Source organism: Protomyctophum parallelum (genome assembly GCF_964188405.1).
Source record: "Protomyctophum parallelum genome assembly, chromosome: 22".
Taxonomy (NCBI): domain Eukaryota; kingdom Metazoa; phylum Chordata; class Actinopteri; order Myctophiformes; family Myctophidae; genus Protomyctophum; species Protomyctophum parallelum.
Window position 1 is genome coordinate 4,275,319 of NC_139714.1, and position 23,227 is coordinate 4,298,545.

A 23,227-nucleotide genomic window follows, 5' to 3' on the forward strand; every position below is an offset into this window, starting at 1 on the left:
ACATAAAGACCCCCTGGAAAGTGTTTTAAATCTTCTAAACATCATTAAAATATATCCCTTTAACCAGCCAGCCACGCATGTGCCGGACTGTTGCACGTCTGACCAACGTCTGCACTCTGCGCTTTTTGGAAAGTGAAAACATTCTAGCACTGACCCCCAAAAGGTTGAGAAACACTGGAATGGAGCTAGGCACAAAAAAATCACACAATTTTTGGAAGGCAAACTCGTACTTTTTGAATTTCACAGTCTGAGTTTTGAATTCAGTCTCTGCTTTGCAAGGGATGTATCTTATGAGTACTACTGTCATCGTGACATCACGTGACATCAGCCCACTGGTCACCCCAGGCAAGCCCCCAGGTGCCCAGGTCATCATGTGACATCAGCCCCCATATATGGTGCCCAGGTCATTGTGACTTATTGGTCAAAGTTCATCCCATGCCAAAGCGACCGCACTCGCCCAGCATCTTGACATCACCCAGTTGGTATCCCTGAAACATGACTGTCATGATTATCATGACAGTCATGACGCAACTGCAGCCTGTTTTACGCAATCGCTACATTTACAGTCCAAACGTGTATATAAACATTCCGATTTCAAATATAAAGTCCTCGCCACATGTGCCACGGGTGTTTGCTGGTACAGCGATTAGCATTGCTGCATCCCGCGTTGTTTAATAAAAACATTTTTATCCGAGCGCCCCGGCTACTTTTCTCAAACGGGGTTCGTTTGGGAAATCCACAGTTGCACACCGGGAGCGCACTCGCCTATTAGTCTGTATTGGCAGGGCGGTCAGCGTGCCTATATCGAACGCACCGAGTGCCACCCTCCTCCCGACCGATAGGGGCGCATAGTTGAAAGCCAATGGCAAAATAACAGCTTGGATAAAAATGCTTTTTATTAAACAACGCGGGATGCAGCAATGCTAATCGCTGTATCAGCAAAATTCTAAGGGCCGATACTCATACTTAGAGCCGAATAAAAGTCAGTTCGGCTCTGTAGAGCCTACAATGTGACGTCATTTTAGGTTCGGGGGGGCGGGTACCGTCCTAAAGTCGGCTCTTCGGTGCTACTGAAAATTTCTGACGAGCCGAAATCATTTCGGCACTACAGCGCCGAAACAGCGGTAAAATAGGAGTATGAATCGGCCCTAACACCCGTGGCACATGTGGCGAGTACTTTATATTTGGAATCTGAATGTTTATGTACACGTTTACAATGTAAATGTAGCGATCGCGTAAAACAGGCTGCAGTTGCGCCATGACGCTTGTGAAATACGAGCGTCATGTGAACCATGGCTACCCAGTTGGATGCGTGCACACCAAGGGGCCAGTGAGGCGCTCCAACGTTGAAGCACTGGGCCCTAGTGGTAAGAGGAAGGACTGCAGGCGGACCCGTGGATTCATGACGAGGAAACCCCATGCAGCTGGGCTTTAACATTGAGCGCTCGGTTGCACAAGAAATCGAAAAAAGGTGGAAGTAGACGGTCCTTCCGGGTGCTTCAAAACACCACTGAGCAACTTCCACTAACATTAATAGCGGAGGGTGCGGAGCTTCGAGCCAGATCAGTCTCTATCCTTTTAATACTCTATGGTGCACACGCCGATCTGCCCCAGCAGTACGACCTTCGCACTCTCATGGAGGAGACTGCCGATGAACGGCGCTGTCGTCTGGGCAGGGAACGCCAGAGGTGCCGCCGGCTGATGTGTGCACACATCGGTCTGCCCCAGCAGTACGACAAGACTGCCGACGAGCGGCGCCCTCGTCTGGCCAGGGAACGCAGATGATGGGCCTGCCCCAAAGTTATTTGTGCAGCCGCGTCTGACAGCCGGCGAAAACTAGAGTTCTCCCTGTCCTTGCCAAGTTGCCAGCTACGTTTATAAAAGTGGTTTATGGTGATCCGGCGCGCACCCGACGATAATAAATAATTTGTGATTTTGTATCGCTTCGCTGAGAAAATGTAGCTGGTTGTTCTGCTAGCTAGTGTGATATGTCGTTCCACTTCCGAAAGCCCCCACCTTCCTGTTTAACAGAAGGACAACAAGCCATAGCGTTGAAGTCAATGAGCGGCAGTGAAGCGGTCAAAGTTTTTGAACACTAGATGGCAGTAAAGAAGTTGGAATTGATTCGTTAAAATAACGATTACAGTCCACAGTGAGGTGTGAAAAACACTTGGGCAAGGAGGAGAATACCATACTGTCTTTATTGCTGCTGTTGAGTTAACGGTACAATGTCTGAAAAAACTAAATAAAAAAATGAAAACCCCAAAATAAAAACAAAACATTCATCCAGTTGGAAACTATAGTGTGTGCTTTTTATTACCTCTACAGCAGCGGCTTCCAACCGTTTCTGGACCACAGCCCACCTGTGTGCATTTTCAGAGCACATTTTAAGTCATATTGAGTAACCTTGTCAATTAAACTAAATTTATATAGCATTTCACTGAAACATTTTTCACAATAGCTATTGTACATGAATGTGTTATTTGACAACTTATTTAAACACAATTAAACATAACTAAAGTTGCATTTGCGAGTGCCGTAACCGTAACCCCCCCCCCCCCCCCCCCCTACCATCGCAAATGAAATATATTTATGTATGTATTTCACAGTTAATAAATATCGTTTTCTGATGAAATGCTGCTGGTTTTGAAACTATTCCCCAGGTTCTAGGGCCCTACAGCATCCCTGTTTCAGTGCTCCATAGATAAACACCGCAATTAGCCACACGGGGGGTCACTAAAACAGAATTAATGTTACAGAAAAATATGACTTCACTGATCAATCAATCAATTGCGTTTTGGCTTGGAACTAACGTAGTCAGGTTATAAAGAAAAGTTTTTTTAATGTGTTAATTTAAATCTTATATTATCTTATGGGTTTTGCCAATTATTTGGGGGCCCAATTGCAGTATCCTGACGAGCCCACTGGTGGTCCCCGGCCCACAGGTTGGGAAGCGCTGCCCTACACGATAAACGGGTGTTAAAACATGGAAACAAAAGGATAAAAAAAACAATCACAAAGTTGTAAAAAAAAGAAAAAGAAAACGGCAAATACGAAAGCACAGTATAAAAAACGATATTAAACCAACGCGTACCCCCCCCCCCCCCCCCCCTCCAACACACACACACACACACACACACACACACACACACACACACATATTTTGGTCATAGGAACTGTGGAATGTGATTGTCCAAGACTTTACTTTAAGTAGAAACACACAGATCAATTACGGTAAATGCAGTGGTGGAAAAATAACTGAGTACATTTACTCAAGTACTGTACTTGAGTGCAATTTCAAGGTACAATTACTTCCATCTTTCGATACTTATACTCAGCTACATCTCGGAGGCAAATATTGTGCTTTTTTTTTTACTCCACTACAATTATTTGAAAACGTTACTTTGCAGATTTACGTTTGTAGATTATTATTATGAAACATATATTAACCATTCTTTTTTTTAATATACTTTGTGTACTTGTAGATCTGTAGATGTTCTAGGGAAAGAAATGTTTGACAAAAATACTTTTGTACTTTTCCATTTGAATAGAGGACTTTTACTTGTAAAGCTGCGTTCAGACCTGAATATATAGCCTATAGATTCGCCTTGGGTAGTGCTGCTCCCACTCGAGCAACTTATCATCTTTGCATTAACTTTGGATGTAATCGCGCCGCTCTAACCAAGTCTGAACGCACCTAGCTACTGCTACTTTTACTTAAGTAAATAATCAGAGTACTTCTTCCACCATTGATTTAATACACCCCCCCCCCCCCCCCACCCCAAACCAGTGCACCCCTCTAGCAAATCAAAGCATGTGCCGCGAGAGATGGAATGTGATTCTTTCAACCTCGTCAATGAATATTTTTTATTTTTATTTTTTTTTACATTTAAAAAAAGAAGCTGAGCTCTTGATTGTCTGGAGGATTGCATTGTGTAGCCTACTGCAGTGGTTCTCAACATGGGGTCTTTGAGAGGGTTCCCCCGGAAATGAGCAACGCTTTTAGCACAATGTAACTTTTATAGCACATTATAACCCACAACATTACAATACATGTTTAGGCAGTAACAAACATCCTTCCATAAATGTATAGACTCAGGGGGGTCCCTGCTAGAGCCTTGACTGTAAGTACTATGTATAGGGGAGACAATTGAGTTTCATCCTGGCATTTTGCCAAGGCACCAATAAGGCAGAACTGCCAATCACACCGGACATGCTTGTAGAGAATCTTGGGTAAGTCAGTCAGTGCCATCGCTACCTATACACACAATATGCACTGCGCGTAGGGCAACACACCGAGGGGGACAACCAAAATGTGCCAAAAAGTGCCAAGCCGATCCTCAAAATAACAATTTCTGCACGGCTCTGCCGCGTAATAACGAGCACCCGTGTGTGTGTCCTCATAATCAGCGGAAATAGACGATCTGCATGAGATAATGCAGCACTCTCGTCGGGAGGGGGGGCAGCACAAATATCCTACGAGTAGGGCAACCAAATGGTCAGCGACGTCCCTGAACGTAGTAAAACACGATGGCTGCCATGTTATTTGTGTCCAGAGTGGCCACTGATACCCCAAACTACACAGTGCTCAAATCAATATGTGGATGTACTCAAGAACGAGGCAGGAGCGCAAAGTACCAACGAACTGGCCAGATGTATGGGGAACCGGGATGACTGGACGACTTAGAGAGCTGCTTTAAGCCCTATTTATTGAAAATCTTTGACAAATCTTGAAGAAATTCTCGTATCGAGGTCCCTGCCACAAACTCTTTTCAGACAAGGATGTCTGCTGCAAAATGCATAATCTGTTTTGAGGGCTTCATCAAATGAAAATGCTTGAGAACCACTGCTGTACTTTACTGTACCTCAGCTATCAATTTCATAGTAAATGGTTGTATTGCAATCATAAGGCTTAGAGATTTACAAAGTGGTATACTGCGTTCATGTGTATGTGTGTGCATGTGCGTGCGTGCATGTACACGTGTGTGTGCGTGTGTGCACAACCTGGTCTTATTTTGTGCTTGTCAAGCATAGCTGAGGAGATACTTGGTAAAACACAGTATAGTGGCAATAGTGGGATTACAGGTAGGTTTGCATAATTTCTAAACGATTACATTACTGTACATGAAAAAAGATATTTCTTTAAAACCAATGTCATATAAAATCATGTGCATTTTGCATAGTGGAGATTGGAAAGGTAGCCTACTTGTAAGAGGAATGTCTGCGTGTATGCCTACCTACTTTTACAAAGAATATCTGTTTGTGTACCTGCTTTGAAGAGGAATGTCTGTGTCTATACCTGCAATTTAAAAGGAATGCCTATGTGAATACCTGCTTTTTTTTTTAAAGGAATGCGTATACCTGCTTTTAAAAGGAATGCCTATGTATACCTGCTTTTTAATAGGAATGTGTATACATGCTTTTAAAAGGAATGTCTACTTAAGAGGAATGTCTGTGTGTATAGTATACCTGCGTTTACAAGGAATGAGTATGCATACCTGCTTTTCAAGAGGAATGTCTATGAAGTTTAAGATATCTCGAGACTTGAGCAACAAAGACTAAAAAAAGAAAAAAGAAACTACAACACAGCTCAGACAATCATAGCAAATGGGACAAAACACAAGAAAAACATAAATAAAAATGACATAAAAACATAAAAGTCATATTGGCTTTCTGAATATTCAACACCGGCACAATAAAGGCTAAAATGAATCCTTGTAACTGCCTGATGGTTGGTCATTTCTGCATATGAAAAAGAAATGCGTAATACCTTTTCATTACGAGTATAAAGACGTTATATACGATACAATATGATAGTTCATATTCAAAACAACACATGTGCTAACATATATTACTCAGACCATCGCTGCGCTATTGGTAAAACATAAATGTGTCATTGGCTAAATTCTAGAAGTGCTTATAATTTCTATCCTGAATGGGTGAACATTTAATAAAATAGCAATGTGTGAAGGCTTTTTTTTTTTTTTTTTTTACTTTTTTCTTTAAATATAAATTAAAAAAAGAGAGAGAACATGATCTTTAAGAGGGAGAGAAGTGATTTCATAAAATCTCTTTGGAATACGGACACCGGACACTTAATTTGTCATTTCAAGGCTACGTCGTAGAGAAAACTTTTTTTCTTTTGTTTTGTTTTTAAATTGCGTTTTAAATTCTGGAAGGATCCTCTACGAGACAAAAACCACCACCCCTATTTATCATAAATGTCCAAATTTCACAGCATTTCTTTTTTTGTTTCGTTTAGAAAGCAAAAATAACAATAATAATAATAATAATAACAAATATTGTTGTGCAAATATACTGCACTATACTCGGCAACCGTACATTTGTGATGCTGTTTACGGTACAGTGCTTTGGAACAGCGCGTCTCCGTGTCCCTCTGCGTTGGTGTCTTGGGGGGGTGCCCCACGCTTCGGATTCGGAAGCGCGGTCGTTATTTACGTATAGGACAAGTTTAAGCGATCAAGGGAAGAGTCTTGGATTGTCGTGGGTCCCCTGGCCTCCAGTGGTCCGTCGAGACATTAGTAGTGTCCCATACCTGGAGAGAGAGACATGAGTGGTATCAGTGATATGTCCCATACCTGAAGAGACATGAGACAAGTCTACCCATCTTATCTAACTATAAATGCACCAGTGTCTACGTCTGAAATCCACGTAACACAAGAACCGTTCGCCCCAAAGATTTCAAATTCCCTGGCATATATTTTTTAATGGGGGTCCATAGGCTAATTAGTGTCAATTTGGGGGTCCTTGACATGAAAAAGACTGCTGCTGCGTTCCGCAGCAGTGTCGGTTCGTTCGGCGGCCGACGCAACAACTGCCGATAACAGCCACGGCTCCCGTTAATGAGTCTTCCATGTGAAGTCAGGGTTAGGGTTAGGCGTGTGGTGTCGGACTGATGCCGCCGGTGGCGGGAAAGGCACTCACTCTCTCTCCTCCTTATTCCGATCTCGCAATTGCTGTGGATAATAGTTTCTGCTAAACACCTACATTGTAAATTAGAAAATGTCCTCACTCTGTGTTCAGTTTGGTTCCCTTTGGCAGACCCAAAACTTATACTGTGTTTGGGACACAACCTTACACAAAAAATTAATAAATAAATAATAACCATTACAATATAATAGTGAAAATAGCCTGATATATAGCAATATTTACTTAGATCTAGCAATTTCTGCGACAATCTTTGGTTGAAAATGTCTTTTCAAATAATAAAAAAAATAAAAATAAAAAAAATAAAAAAGAAAGAAAGAAAAAGGAAATTTGCTGTGACCCCAAAATGTGAAACAGTACTGTAAGTAAATTTTGAGATGTAACATTGGCGTGGACTTTGACAAGTAAGAGTTAAGATGGTGGTGGTGTGTGAGCTTTGCAACACGGCCAGCACATCAGTACACCTTTCCGTTTTAGCTTCACCTTCCACCCAGATCATGTATGGGCACAGAATCCCCTACAGGAGCCATATCAACCAGTAAGGGATGCCATCTTATCAATCGCCAACGTTCTTTTGACAGAAATGAGTGCACTCCATGCGTTTGTACCAGTGTTTCGGTTCAGTGATCCCTGTCTCTTTCTCTCTCTCTCTTATAAAGCCATGCTTCTTGTGCTATTTTATTATTTGCAAAAGCAATTGATAGAATAATCAAAATAATGATAAGCTAGGCTGTGCTGACCTAACGCTGCCTGCACTAGCTCAAAACGTGAGTGGAACGCTCTCCCTTCGCGACGAGTCGTTCTGATACTTGTTTTGATACTTTTCCATTTGAATCCCAAAAAGTAACATGTTTGGACTTTGGATATATGAGCCTTACACCAGACAGAGATGATAAGTAGTCAGTGCAACGACACTAGTGTGCAACTAATAATAATAATAATAATAAACTTTATTTATATAGCACCTTTCATACATAAATGTAGCTCAAAGTGCTTTACAGAGCAGAAACGATAATAAAAACAAAAGCAAAACAAAACAGCATTAAAACAGGCATGCAGTTAAAACAATAGGACAATAGCGCAGTGTCAAATCAGGAGAAGGCAGTGGTACAAAGATAAGAACAGATAAAGCAAGGCAACGACATTAAAAGAAACAAGCAGTAATAAAATACAGTGAGGAGTGAGGACATGAATAATAAAAAATAAAAGATCACTTAAAAGCAATGTTGTATAGGTGGGTCTTGAGCTGAGCTTTAAAAATGTCTACAGAGGCTGCCTGACAAAGGTACAGTGGGAGCTTGTTCCATGCCGACGGCCCGTAGAAGCAAAAAGCTGCTTCCCCGTATTTTTTTGTTGCCATTTTTTTAGGCAAAGCGAGCAGGCCAGCAGTGGAAGACCTTAGGGGCCGGTTTGGGACATATTTAGGCAGGCAATCATGTAGGTAGGAAAGTGCGAGACCGTTGAGAGCTTTATAGACAAGTAAAATAATTTTAAAGTCAATCCTAAAAACAACCGGAAGCCAGTGCAGTGATGCCAAAACTGGAGTAATATGTTCTCTCATCTTAGTTCTAGTTAAAACTCTAGCTGCTGCATTTTGGACAAGTTGTAATCTGTCAGTTGTTTTCTTAGGCAGTCCTGAAAAGAGTGCATTGCAGTAGTCAAGCCGAGAAAAAACAAAGGCGTGGATTAGCGTTTTTGCATCGTCCAAGGACAAATAGGCTCTGATTCGTGCAATATTTCTAAGGTGAAAAAAGGCAATCTTGGTAACATGATTAATGTGTGAATTAAAATTCAATTCAGAATCAATAATAACCCCCAGGTTCTTTACTGTACTGTTACTTTCTACAGTCAGGTTGCCAAGTCTGCTTATTATTGATTATTTCTGCTCGCTAGAACCGATTATGAGAACTTCTGTCTTATCCTCATTTAGCTTGAGAAAGTTCTCACTCATCCAACATTTGATGCTAGACAGACAGGTCAACAGCGGGCCTAAAGCACAGGGATCATCTGGGGCCACAGTGAGATATAGTTGGGTATCATCAGCATAGAAATGAAAATTGACGCCGTGATTGGTAATAAGTTCCCCCAATGGCAGTATGTACAAGGAGAAAAGCAGAGGACCAAGAATCGAGCCCTGTGGAATACCAGAACTGATGTCGTGTTTGTCTGAGTCAAACTCGGCTAGATTGACAAAGTAACTTCTGTTTGATAGGTAGGAGGTGAACCAGGACAGGGCCTTACCAGACAGGCCTATCCAGTGCTCCAAACGCTGTATTAAAATTGAATGATCAATCGTGTCAAATGCAGCCGTTAAATCTAGAAGTAAGAGAACGGATACATGTTTCTTGTCAGCAGACACCCTAAGATCATTCATTACTTTTACAAGTGCTGTTTCTGTGCTGTGACCTTTCCTAAAGCCAGATTGGAATTTGTTGTGCACATTATTGTTCTGTAGAAATACATCCAATTGATGAGAGATGCATTTTTCTAAAACCTTGCCCAGAAAGGGTAGATTTGAAATGGGTCGATAGTTACCCAAAACAGAGGGATCAAGATTGTGTTTCTTGAGTAGGGGCCTAACTACGGCAGTCTTCAGTGAGTCTGGGAAGACGCCTGATTTTTTTTTTTTTTTGCGGCTTACGCCTTTATTGATTTTTTAAGGGATAGAAAGTAGGCTGACAGGAAACGGGAGAGAGATGGGGGGATGACATGCGGTAAAGGCCGTGTCGGGTCCGGGAGTCGAACCCGCGGCACACCGCGACTGGATCACCAGTGAATGAACAGGAGGATGATGTCATCTGTGATATGGTTTTGCGGAGTTCGTCTTCATCAATTGCGCAGAACGATAATAGGCTCCCCCTGGAGAGATCTACCCTGGGACCATTAGCTGCTGTTTGAAGGTTTGCGCTAGCAGCAGCACCATTCATAATATCAGCTCTAATGTTAAAGATTCTGTTATCAAAAAAGCATGCAAACTCATTACACTTAGCTTTAGAGGCCGGGAATGACTGCTTGTAGGACTGGGGGGGCGGGGGGGGGTCAACATCACTGGACTCCAGACGGGTAAACATTAACCCTGAAGACCCGGATATATTTCTACTTGCAAAAAAGAACACCTGGTGTAGGACAGGATGGATTTATTTTTATTTTTATAAAATGTGATTTTGTCCAAAGTGTATGGTAGAGTATGTCAATACAAATGTCATATAGCATTTACAAATGGGGTGGTTGTATTTGTCTCCCTGCTCTTCTATTGAGACATTATTGGATTCAAATTTGCCGGCGAAAACAGCCGATCACATCCGTCCACCCCAAGACGCCGAGGGAGGCAGCACAAATAATATGCGAGTAGGGCAAAAAATCATCCCTGCACCTGCGCCGCAGGAAACCCGGCTCCAAAGCGAGGTAGAAGAGGAAAGTCACATAGTGCGGGGTGAATACTTAGTTTAGACTAGTCATTGGTTAGACATGGGTTAAGGTTAGGTTTAGGGTTAAAAATAAACGTGAGTACTATTAACCGAACGATCTGGGCATGTGGAATGGGAGAGATGCATGAATGAGTGCACGTTGTGCACGCGCGCGGCTTTCATTGCATTTTATAAGCATGTCCGTGGGATTGATCCGCGTCACAAAGACACGCACGGAATCCCTCAAGGCTAAAAGCCCCCTCCAGCCCCACCGAGGGAGAGGGGGGCCCCCTCCTGCCCCACCGAGGGAGAGGGGGGAAAGAAAAGGGTGCAGGCGTGAGGCTGCACTTGGCCCCCGATTTGAAAATAGAAAGCAATGTCATTGTGGCATCTCAAAATGCAGCAGACCCAAAAAGGCCAAACGGCAAATAGCTGATTTACAGCCAGGCGAGCTAGGCCTCCGAGGACAACGGTTGGGGCGGGGTAGAAATGAGAGGGCCGTTATGTCCGGTAGGACACATGGTGGAGTGTAAATCACAGAGACGTGGGGAGCCAAGTGCTTATAGCATTATTGTATTTTTGCCCCTCCTATATTCAGCTATTAGTGTCGATACACAAACTGTCTGATATGCATTAGGCTACGGACCCCCATTTAATGGCATTTCTATCTCTGAGACCCCAATTTATATTGCAAAATCAATGTTAATTTAACTCTGAGAGTGTACAAATGGAACCAAATGGACCCTAACGGGTTACAGACCCATAAGGATCCATTTGGTTCCAAACTATCATTTAGCTGGGGACCCCCTGGAACTCCCTCAAGGACCACCGGGGGTCCCTGGACCCCACTTTGGGAACCACTGACATAAGCTAGTAGATCCAAATAGCAGAAGCGACGCATTCTGAGCTTGTGGATCTGCTACTTTTAGCTGCTTTTGAACTTGAACCCTGAAAAGTAACTACGCTGGACATAACGAGGTGTCCACCGGACAGAGACCATGTGTTTGCTCATTAGATAGAGCTGTGAGTGTAGAGTGTCAAACTTGCACAATGCCAGAGGAATAGTGCTGACACACCGGGAGGGCGGCAGTAGCTCAGGGGTAGAGTGGCCGGATGGCAACCGCAAGGTTGCAAGTTCGAACCCAGGCTCCACCAGAGTTAGTGTCGAAGTGTCCTTGAGCAAGACACGGAACCCCTAATTGCTCCTGATGTGCTGGTTAGTGCCTCTAATTCTATGTAAATCCCCTTGGATAAAGGCACTATATACATGCACCATTTACACCTACAGTACATCTGGAATGCCACTTGCACTGTGACAGAGAAGAGAAGAGAAGAGAAGAGAAGAGAAGAGAAGAGAAGAGAAGAGAAGAGAAGAGAAGAGGTTATGCAGTCCGCTTTAACCTCTGTGATTCTGTCAGGGTTAGCATGATGTGCACCCACATGCTTATAAAAAACAAAGGCATGCCCTCGCACCCACCCAGCCACCACCATACTACTTGATCATAACTACAGCATCACACAAAAGCGGCAAAAGTAGCAGATCTGCCAAACTCGATTTTGTGCTTTAGAATTAGAATTCTGAAATGTAACAGTTTTGGACATATGAGGTTTCCACCTGACAGAGACGATTTCACATCGTTGCCGTCGGGCAGATACCTTGTAACTCCAAAAAAGAAAATCCTCGTTACTTAACCACGTTACTTAACCACTATAATTTATAGCATCGGTATTCTGGGGGGAACCTTAGCCAAAAACAGCCAATTTACAAGCTCACAATATGTCACAGCGACCCATTGAGAGCTTGTATGTCGACTATTTTTGGCAAAGTAATTAGGTGTAGACAGACATATGTATTTGTCTGCGAACCAGGGACACCCAGAAGCAAAGATTTGCGTTAAAATGTTATTTATATATATTTATATTCTAAGATTTGCACCAATGTCACATTTTTTTAATAGCTAAAGCGTAAAATGTTTAAAGTGGATGAAATCTAAAATGACAAAGATGCTTTCTTGGCCGAATGGGCCGACGCTGCCGCGGAACGGAGCTGTCATAAATTAATCCCCCCATCCGGAGAATGCACTCGCTCCTTCTGTTTAATGGCCGTCGTGCAGGAGTATCAAGTAGCGGGAATAGCCAGACGTACAGGCTCACAACGCATCACATCGCACTTAGGACCCGACATCGAGGATTATATTGACTTAGGGTGACTTCATGTTGTAGACTTACCGTTAGTGACCGATTTAGCCTCCCCTCTGCCTGTCGCCTGAGAGAGAGAGAGAGAGAGAGAGAGAGAGAGAGAGAGAGAGAGAGAGAGGAAGGAAGGGATAAGGTTGTTAGGAAAAGAATGCTATCAACTTTGAATGGCTACGTTTCCCTGTCAGCACAGCCATACACGCTCTCAAAGCTGTAAGCACAGTTTTATGGAATATGTTTGAGTTAAGTTCACAAAGCCAGGGGGTTTATCGCTCACATAGTAAACATCTCAGACCTCACCGCCGAAAACACATCTCATTCACCAATCACCGCCACCATCTTCTTCTTCTTTAAATCATTATTATTATTATTATTACCCTTATTAATACATGTTTTTTTATCACATACACCATAAAGCCTTGAATTCACAGCAATATATTTTTGTTGTTAAAATAGAGAATAGCTGATGAATTGAGAAAAATTTAAGTTCCAAGCTTCACAACAGCAAAAAAAAAAAAAAAGGCAGTGAAAAACACGTCCTGACCACTAGACCAGTGGGCCCCAAATTAAAATCAGTTTAGCCATTTTAAACATATTTTCATCTCAAAAATGTATTTAATTTTAATATCTTGAAAATGCGGAATAATGTGTAACAAATATCTTTTGTTATGGAGGCCCCTGGCACAACATCTTTTCAGATGGGGGATCCGTAGCCAAAAACATGTCAATTGGGGGGGTCCTTGACGTGAAAAAGGTTCAGAACCATAACTGACCCCAACACTATACCTTCCCGCGAACGTATTTTACCTAGAAGCCCTCATTGCACTCTGTGCCCTACATACTGCCTGACATCATGACATAGCACGGTTAGCTAATAACATGGTTAGTTAACCTCCCCCCCCCCCCCCAAAAAAAAAACCTTTTCCTGTCCGGGGCGCGTTTTGCGTCAGCACGGACCACCTACATGCCCTCAGCCCACCAACTAACTGGCTGGCTGTGGTGGACCACAGTCCTCCTGGCCCCGTACTGTGCTGCAGCCCGCTGGCTACACACGCTGCCAGCAAGGGCTGCAGCTAGGGGCTTCTACAGTGGTGGAAAGTAACTAAGTGCATGTACGCAATGACTGTACTTATTTTACACAGTACTTTTACTTTACTGGGGTATTTACAATTTTCAATACTTTTACTTCTACTCAATTGCATCTCATAGGCAAAATATGGTACTTTTGCTCCACTACAATTATTTGAAAACTTTATTACTGGTTACTTTATATATTTTGATTATTATTACAACGCATACATTAACACCCCGAACGCCCGGGGTTATTTAATCCATTAAATCATAGCGCCTAGCGATTTATAGCAGCGGAGCACTTTTACAGACGGACCGGATGTTATCCCGGATGTGGCTGAAGTAGCTAGATGTAGCCAAAACACTCTAGAGGCGATCGACAACAACGGGTGGTATGATTAATTCTACCGTGACTAGCGACGGGACCGAGGTGGGCCGTCTAACACATAATCTTTGCTTATAATTGGACGGGATGATTTAGAATTTTAGATCAAGAGTTATTAACGTTTTAAGATTTTCGGTCTCGTCGGCTAAACAGGGGGGGAACATTTTCGATGACTTCCCACTGTTGCGCAACATCGAATGTTGCGCAACAACAGACACTCCCAGCCTGTGGAGTGATGCGATTGGTTTTGATATCGATAATCTCCGTCCTTTTGATCAATCTTCGTCCTGGTCGTGGGCGTTACTAATTGAAAAGACGGTGAACTTCGTCCTGTGCGCTACTTCAGCCTGACATATATTTCGGCCATTTTGAAGATAGCCGATCTACAATCTCACAGTGTGTCGCGATGTGACGCATTGTGAACTTGTAGATCTGCAATTTTCAAAATACTTTTATAAATTTTTATAAAAGTCAATGGTGGCAGAAAATGAGTCAAGACCTGAGGAGGCCTATTCTACAAATGCCTTCAAAATCGTGCCAAGGACCCCCAAATTGATACGTAAATAGCCACCCATATGACCCTCCCCATCAGAAATGTATTGTGCCAGGGAGGGACCCCCAGAAGAGGAGATTTGAGTAAATAATAATAATAAAAAAAAAGTTCAAAAATAGCAGATAAAGATGGATTTATAGATGGACTATTTTCGAATAGCTGAAGTACAACATGGGGTTTAATTGTTCAATGTGCGTTTTGTATTAATAATTTAAATCTGCAAAGTAACTTGTGTCAAGGTATCAAAACATAGAAACACTGAAGTAAAGTAAAAAGGTACCACCGAACTTGTACTTGAGTACAATACTTAAAATGTACTTTTAGTTACTTTGCACCACTGTCTGTCGCGCCCGCGGTACACTGAGGGCCAAGGAATACACGCTCGGTTCCAAGGAGGTGTAGTGAGGGAGGGAGAGGAGGATGGACGGAAGGAAGGAATTAGGGAGGGATGGATAGATCTTTAAAAAAAGTACTATTTTGTCATGAGGCGACCTCTTTACCCCTCTCGCTCACACACTTTTTTGAGCTGCTACTCTTTGAAATTTGAATCCTGAAAAGTAACTGTTTTGGACATATGAGGTCCCGTCCCCCCCCCGTCCCCGACAGAGATGATGTAATAAAGAGAACAGAGTCTCAAGACACCAGGATATCGGGTAAACAATGAAACTAGCGTCTGTCGAAACAAGATGCTACGTAAAATGATCACATAATTAACATTTATGCTTGCGGAAAAACTGATCTAAGAAACAAAAAGGCATGAGAACAACGTATGACCAAGATGCGTCTGCGTGCGTAGTAGCCATATGTTGGTCAGTCACTCTAGCAGCAATCGGAAGAGAGAGGGGTGTTGCGTGGCAGCCATTTTGTGAAAAGCGTTGGCCTCTGCAGTTGGACAAAACTTTGTGCCATTGCGACGGTGAATTATCACCGTGTCCTCCTTGCTTGATGAGCTACAGTGTTGGTCTTTCATGGACTGAGCGAGCGGAGTCTATTGTTGGATGTAGTTGCTTTGTTTGCTGTGTCTCATAATAATGTATTTTGTACCATTCGAAATGAAGGTTCCCATTCCAAAATACATAATGCATTTTGTGAGGCAATTGTTACCCGATTTTCATTGCTCAAAATACACAGATGACTAGTTCCTCTCTATAGCGTCCCGCCCCCTTTCAGAACGACGAGGGCCCAGGAAATAATTGCCCATTTGTGATCAAATAATTAGTAAGAAAAATGAAAAATGTAAAAGTGTTTATTGTCATGATTTGTCACAACAAGAGTTGGCTTTGTCCTCGTCTGCGGGGTGGACTGCTTTGCTCTATATTAAATATTCTGCTCTATACTAGACTACCGGTACTACTACCTACTTTGCTTTCTTATTTGGATATTAGCAATATATACCCGATTTAGCAATTAAACTTAATTGGGATGAAATGTAGATAAATAATAACGATGTCCAACCACAGCAGAATATAGAGCATACATAGTAAAATCCTCATTGTTAATTTAACCACTTTCGTAAACTGTAGAAAATAATTAAATAATAATTATAATTATAATTATAATAACAAAAATACAAGCTACAAGCTTGTAGTTTGAGCTTGTAGATCGGCTAGTTTCGCTATTCACATACAAAAGTATATAGGGCTTAAAGTTATTAACTGTCTGAGAAAAAAAAAAGCCCTTAAAGACCCTTAAACTGAGGATTTTACTGTGTGGCTTTGTCGATGACAAAGAGCAATAGAGGAGAATGACAACATAGAGAGAGGTCGTTGTCGTGATATACTGTATGCACTTTAAAGCAACGTGGAGGAAAATAAAGAAAACATTCACTGGCTTCTCTTTTTTTGTTGTTGCTTCGTTTACAGTACCTCTCCATGCTCCAGTGAAGTCAACTAGCTATCAGAGTTCTTTAAAAGAAAACACAACACAGAGCCATTGTTATTCCCACTGTTGCCATGGCGGAGGTCAAAATGCAGTGATTTGTGATGACTTTAATGTTCAAATGTCATCTCTTCAAAGATGCCTATTTAAAATAATTTTAAAAAGGAACACTCGGCCTCTGGACTGGAGTCTTGACGTCATGAGAAACCGTGAGAACAGTCCCCGGACACGACCAGGAACCAATTTGTCATGGTCAGAACCCCGGTCAAACCCTGCATCTCTAAAGCCAAACATCTTATTAACTACTACTCAGAGTTATCCATCAAAAATGCTGGGTGGAACATTAGCCAAAAACAGCCGATCTACAAGCTCACAATGTGTTGCATTGCGAGTTTGCGACATATTGTGAGCTTGTGAGATTGCCTATTTTAGCTTAAAAAATAAATAAATAGGGCTTAAAAAAGTTAAATGGTTATATCCATGTACGTTGGCGGCGGTAGTGCAATGATGCTAGTTTAATGCGAGGCTGCCACTGCGTCACATACAGGGCAGTGGGTAATGATGCGTTTGTGTTTCCAATGATTGAGCGACGTGTGATCAAAGGTACGTTACCTTGGCCGGGGAAGCGCCTTTGTTTTCCCATAGACTCCGCTTGTTAGTGACGTCAACTGGCTTCAAGTCCTGAGAGAGAGAGGGAGAGAGAGAGAGTGAGAAAGAGAGGGATCATCAGAGATTTCGTTTTTAAATGCATCGGCTGACACCAACTGAAACAAGACAGGGCCTTAGAACGTAGTGGCTTCTGGTGATGCCAGTCTTGCCCAAGTAATGATAAAAAATTACTTGAAAAAATACTCATACTCCCACATTCCCCAAAACATGTGAAAACACAACGTGTGAATCATATTAAAGGGATTTACTTTCTTGTACTTTCTACTGGCAGCGTGCACAATGTGGAGCTGATTGGTCCAGTGGTTGGTCGTCCCTCCCCCCCCCCCCCCCCCCACACACACACACACACACACACAGAGTAGATAAGACGCATACAGATACTTCTAGATGGTTTGAATCCTAGCATCCACACAGTAAAAGGTTTAGGGGAAAAAAAGAAGCAATTGTTTTCAGCTGCCGCCGTCTTTCAGAAAAGCACCCTTTAGTGCTACAGTCGTGGGACAATTAGTAGTAGACAGTCATCACGTGCACAGTACCTGAAATGCAGCGGAAAGGAGGGATGTCGGATGGAACTTTGGTTCCCAACCTTTTGTCCTTGAGCTCCCCTTACTTCTGACAAAAGTCATGTTGAGACCTCTCCAAACGTACGTGCAAACAAAAGCAGAGCTACGAGTTCTGTGATCTCGTAGATCTGCTGTTTTTGGCGTGCGGCACTATTATATGACAAATAATATCTTCTTCTTTTGCTTTCGGCTTTTCCCTTCAGGGGTCGCCTCAGTGAATCATCTGCCTCCATCTCACCCTGTCCTCTGCCTCCTCTTCTATCACACCTACTAACTTCATGTCCTCTTTCACTACATCCATAAATCTTCTCTTTGGTCTTCCTCTAGGCCTCCTGCCTGGCAGTTCCAACCTCAACATCCTTCTACAGATATACTCACTATCCCTCCTCTGCACGTGTCCAAACCATCTCAGTCTGGCCTCTCTGGCTTTATCTCCAAAACATCTGACATGCGCTGTCCCTCTGATGTATTCGTTCCTGATCCTATCCATCCTTGTTACTCCCATGAGAGAACATTTTAGTCTCTGCTACCTCCAGCTCTGCTTCCTGTCTTTTCCTCTAGTCCATGCAACACCTTCCCTTTCATTCATTGCTGATACTTTCCTATCACACCTGACACATTTCTCCACCCATTCCAACCTGCTTGCACTAATATATCAGGCTTAACCATTTTGACCTGAGATCAGATTCTAAAAATGTCTTCCTAGTTTTTGAAAAAGCTATGTTTCTATGTCAGTTGTTCGATTTTTCAAAAATAGCAGACCTACAAGCTCATAACGCGCCACTCGGTGGTGCGCTATGAGCTTGTAGATCTGCTATTTTTCAATAGCTAAAGTATAACATAATGCTAACACCAAAAGGGGTTCCCGCCCAAAATGGGTTGGGATTGTGACATTAAAAAAAAAAGAAAAAAAAATCTGAGCTCAATTGCACCCAAAAAAAACCTGACCTTTTAACATTCAGTAGATTTTCTGTGGTCTGGGTTTTCTGGCTCAAACAAGTGCTCTGATTTGCCTGTGGACTGTGAGGTAAGAGTCCACAAATCCCATATATCATATTATGACATAGGAATACGCCAGCATATGTCACTGTTGAGGACCGTTTGCCTGTTTTCATTGCAGCTCAAAGGGCTTCAGAACACAAAGAGGAAAACCCAGACCACAGAAAATCGACTGAATGTTCAAAGTTCAGGTTGTGTGGGTATAATTCAGGTCATGAAACCTAAAAAGAAACGAACAAAATAAATAAATGAAAATGAATGTCATGAAACCCGTAATAGTTCATAAACCAGGCATGGCTACGCTTGGATAACAGCAAAATGCCTGACGTGTGAACGCAAAAGAACGGACCGACGGCTGCAACCGCAGACTAAAACACATTTCATCACCTCATCACTGACAGCTTGCTTCAAAAGAACATTATGGCCCAGGAAAGTTCAACAGCTGATCCAGCAATGTCAATTACTATACACCGTGAAACATTTTTCACATTCTTTACACTCTCAAGTGTTAAACTGCAGTGTTGGCTGGCTGACATGACCCGTTGGCAACTTCACACGTTTGTGAACAACATGGTCTTGGTCTCTCTCTACAGTGGTGGGAAATAACTAAGGTCTCTATTTTGGTCCATGCTAAACCCCTTATCCCTAAACTACGTTGCCTTAAATAATGCAACTAGCTCACGATCTACATCGACACGTTGTGAGCTTGTAGATTGGCTATTTGAACTATTCAAACGTGTTTTTCAAAACAGTAAAATAAAGGCAAAGTAGTTTAGGGTGGTGTTTAGCATGGACAAAGTCAGTCAGTACTGTACTTAAATACCATTTTGAGGTACAGTATAGTATATGACTACTCCACATACACCTCAGAGGCAAATATCGTTAAGCTACTACAATTATTTGAAACCTTTGGTTACAAGTAAATATGCAAGGGATAATGTATGACAAATTGGTAAATAATGTTTAAACACCGAGACGAAGTCGAGAATCATCCTGAAGGGAATTATTACTGCCGCGTCATACATTATCCAGCTCATTACACGGCTACTTTATTAAGAAATTGACCCAAAAGTAACAACAAAACAAGGTATTTTCTGATGATTTTAAAGTATTCCATAAGTGTCGCGCTGGCCGTCTGTCCGGCTGCAGCAGTCGCCTCGGAAAACAAGGAAGTGAGTTGATGGAAATAGAATACATTTTTGGCAACTGCATCGTCTATTCCCCGCTTCAAATGTTTTAGTTTTTTGAAGTGTTTAGTTGTAAATGACATGCTGGTGTGTTTGCTTACATGGCTGTCATGTTGGATACAGCATCAAATCCAAGCAGCGCAGCCAGGTGCTCTGAGGCTTTGATTAGGCAGCGGTTATTATCAAGAAATAACACACTGCTGAATTCAGCGAATGACCAATCAGAATCAAGCATTCAACCAAGCTATGTAAAAAGTAGATTTAAAGTATCAAACAATAATTAAGCCCCATTTCATACTTTCATACTATTTTCTAAAGAATTTGAGTTGACACATTTTGATAACTTTTACTCGGGTATACTAACCCTAACCCTTTGTACTTTTACTCAAGTAAAGTTTTGAATACACGACCTATACTGGTCACAGATTATTTCTATATTCAAACTCAATTGAGTTTCGAGTTGCATTTCAAGCTTGTGGATATGCTACTTTTGATGATTTTGTGCAACGCTGTAGTATGATCAAGTAGGGACGTTACGAAAAAAACACAAAAAGTTAAACTATGGAGAGGAGAAGTTCAGGGCATAGCCTACTTCTGCCATCACTGCTTTTTCATTGCTGCCTCCAATGTGCGCAAAACTACGATGTTTAGTTTCAGGAGTCAGACGACAATGTCTCAGGCTTGTGTGTCACGTTTTTTCAATGCATTCCTGGTGCCTCAAGATGAATGAATTGTCTGGGGGGAGACATATATGCGAGGAAAAGAGACAGCAAAGAAAAACATCATAACTTGGAATGCACTGTAGGCCGGCTAGTAGAAACTATATCTGCCTGATAACAGAAGCTTGGGATTACATCCATAAAATGAATGTTTGCACTCACAGTGATACAGCAAGCCTAGAATATACGAGCACTCACCATATCTGGCCAAAATGACAGTTGTAAGCATACTTAAAATGGAGCCAGGGCGATAACTCTGACATATTGCTCATTAGTTGTGATTTATGGCCACCAGATGGTGCCAGACACAGTACATCTCACAGACACAATATGACATGAATCCTCTGTCTAAATTTGCAGTTGATTGCATCCCACATGCAACGACAAGACAAGGTCCGTGATTGTGAGATTATTATAAATCGTGGCTGTCGGATGTCCAAAGCCGTTACCTTTAAAAAATAATATATATATCTCACAAGATTTTGGTTGAAAATATCTACTGTTGATTTAGTCGATTGAACCAGTCGTCTGTACATTCAATGTCCCCCCCCCCCCCCTTCTTTTTCCGTCTTAGAGGTCCACATGGCGGTGGCTGAGTGACCTACCGTTGGCCTGCCTCCGGCCGGCGTCTTGCCACCTTCGGGAGTTTTGTTCAGCCAGTCGTTGATGCGTCCCGCCACGCCGATCTTCATCACAGCTGCTTCCTGTTTGGACAAGGGTCAGAGGTCAGACGACGGCGGACGGGGGCCACGCCCGCTTGTCGGGCAGTTAGCGGGGCGTGGCAGGAAGTGGCTGTGATGCGGGCCATTTCCTCTCTCTCTCTCTGCTGACTCAGACGTGAAGTGCTGAAGTGCATGTACAGTACCGCCCACATGACCTCACTCCCCAGATTATTAGCTCACGTCCTTCCTTCCATCACTTTATTAACAGCTCTGGTTGTACCTGGTGCATGCTCTACCAGGATGTGCGTGCGTGCGTGCGTGCGTGCGTATCAGCAAGAATGAAAGGGAACGTGTACAAGACGTTGGTGAGACCAGCTAGGAAAAGACAGGAAGCAGCAGAGACTAAAATGTTGCGGTTCTCTCTGGGAGTAACAAGTATGGATAGGATCAGGAATGAGTACATCAGAGGGACAGCGCATGTCAGATGTTTTGGAGATAAAGCCAGAGAGGCCAGACTGAGAAGGTTCGGACACGTACAGAGGAGGGATAGTGAGCATATCGGTAAGAAGGATGTCGAGATTGGAACCAGGTTGCCAGGCAGGAGGCCAAAGAGAAGATGTGTGGATGTAGCGAAAGAGGACATGAAGTTAGTTGGTGTGAGAGAAGAGGAGGAAGAGGACAGGACTAGATGGAGGCAAAAGGGGAAAGCCAAAAGTAAAAGAAGTGTGTGTGTTTGTGTGTGTGTGTGTGTACGTGACGTGCGTGCACCTTGTACGGGGTCCCTGCTCCCCCGGGAGAGCTGAATACGTTGCCCTTCTCCCACATGCTCTTGATGCTTCGGACTCCATCCGTCACCATGGGCAGGTCCGCCGCCCCGGAGCGCGGGGAGCGAGACTCTTTGTTCTCCCTCTGTGGGTACACGATCACATCAGTGTTGATGATTTCGTCGACTGATACCATGACAAAAATAAATGTTCGTCGACTACCCTTTTTTCACTGACGAAAACTAAACGGAAACAAAATTAAAACTAAGCTATGAGGACTAAAACTGAGACTAAATGTATTGACCATTTCGTCAACAATTTAAAACTAGACTAAAATGTTCGGAAGTGACTAGTGGACAAGAGATCCAGTATCCATTCTAAAACGGTTAGTCCCAATACTTGATTCTGATTGGCTGGTTACCGTCACGTGACTGTTGTAAATTTCACCGATAACCCACACCTTCAATCACTTTATATCATTCCTAGCTGATTCCGCAGCCTTGTAAGGGGGGGGGAGCGCATGATTGCCTTACAAACCCATGCCGTGCGGGCGTCTAAGCACCGCCCGGCTCATATGACTGTGAATGTGTGGCTCCATGCAGCACCGTAAGGACATCAAGCGCCGGTAACCTGAGACCTCTCGTGGCTTATTGCTTCATTTTACACTTGGTTGCATGCTGAAAATAGTCGATCTACAAGCTCACAACGCGTCGCAGCATGATGTATTGTGAGCTTGTAGGTCGGCTATTTTCAGCAAGTGTAAACAGTCGACTAAATCAACTGTAAATCATATGACTAAAATCGTATGATATTAGTCGACTAAAACTAGACTAACACTGAAACATTTCAGGTGACAAAAATGTGACTAAAACTAAATAAAAACTATCCAAGAGACTATATGTGTCATATCAACACTGAATCACATCATGGTCACACATTTATCTACAACAGTGGTTTTCAACCCAATTCATATTAGTTCGGTATTTGAGCCACGGACCACCATTTGATGAGATTTAGACACAAAACATAGAATATTTTGCTGTATTGACCTAAGAGAGATAACAGGCAAATGTCGATGAAAACAACGATTCTTCTACATTCTCTACACTGTGCAAAAAGCTTGGAATACGGATGTGTATATTACAGGAAACTCCCGTTAAACTTTCCAACAATCTCCCGTAAACTCCAGAATTGCACCATCACACTTGTATATTACTGTATATTAC

General features: G+C 42.6%; 1 protein-coding gene and 1 long non-coding RNA gene across 6 annotated transcripts in view; one reads left to right on the top strand and one right to left on the bottom strand.

The window, feature by feature from the left end:
• Window positions 1-1,191: 1,191 nt before the first annotated feature.
• LOC310853389 lies at window positions 1,192-2,548 on the top strand. The gene is made up of 2 exons (XR_014568781.1): window positions 1,192-1,364; window positions 2,154-2,548. It is a non-coding gene; the product is annotated as an uncharacterized lncRNA (long non-coding RNA).
• Window positions 2,183-23,227, bottom strand: part of cald1a (caldesmon 1a) — a gene marked incomplete at its 5' end in the record, with an annotated part of 45,935 nt that continues 24,890 nt past the window's right edge. For 4 of the 5 annotated variants that reach the window (XM_083757714.1, XM_083757713.1, XM_083757712.1 and 1 more), the window contains 6 exons: window positions 2,183-3,111; window positions 3,147-6,556; window positions 12,585-12,621; window positions 17,051-17,119; window positions 21,181-21,279; window positions 22,006-22,146. In XM_083757714.1, the coding sequence (XP_083613840.1) occupies window positions 6,540-6,556; window positions 12,585-12,621; window positions 17,051-17,119; window positions 21,181-21,279; window positions 22,006-22,146 (363 nt within the window). In that variant the 3' untranslated portion in view covers window positions 2,183-3,111; window positions 3,147-6,539. Of the gene's footprint in view, window positions 3,112-3,146; window positions 6,557-12,584; window positions 12,622-16,425; window positions 16,465-17,050; window positions 17,120-21,180; window positions 21,280-22,005; window positions 22,147-23,227 lie in introns of all 5 variants that reach the window. The other variant, XM_083757711.1, reaches the window with a different exon arrangement.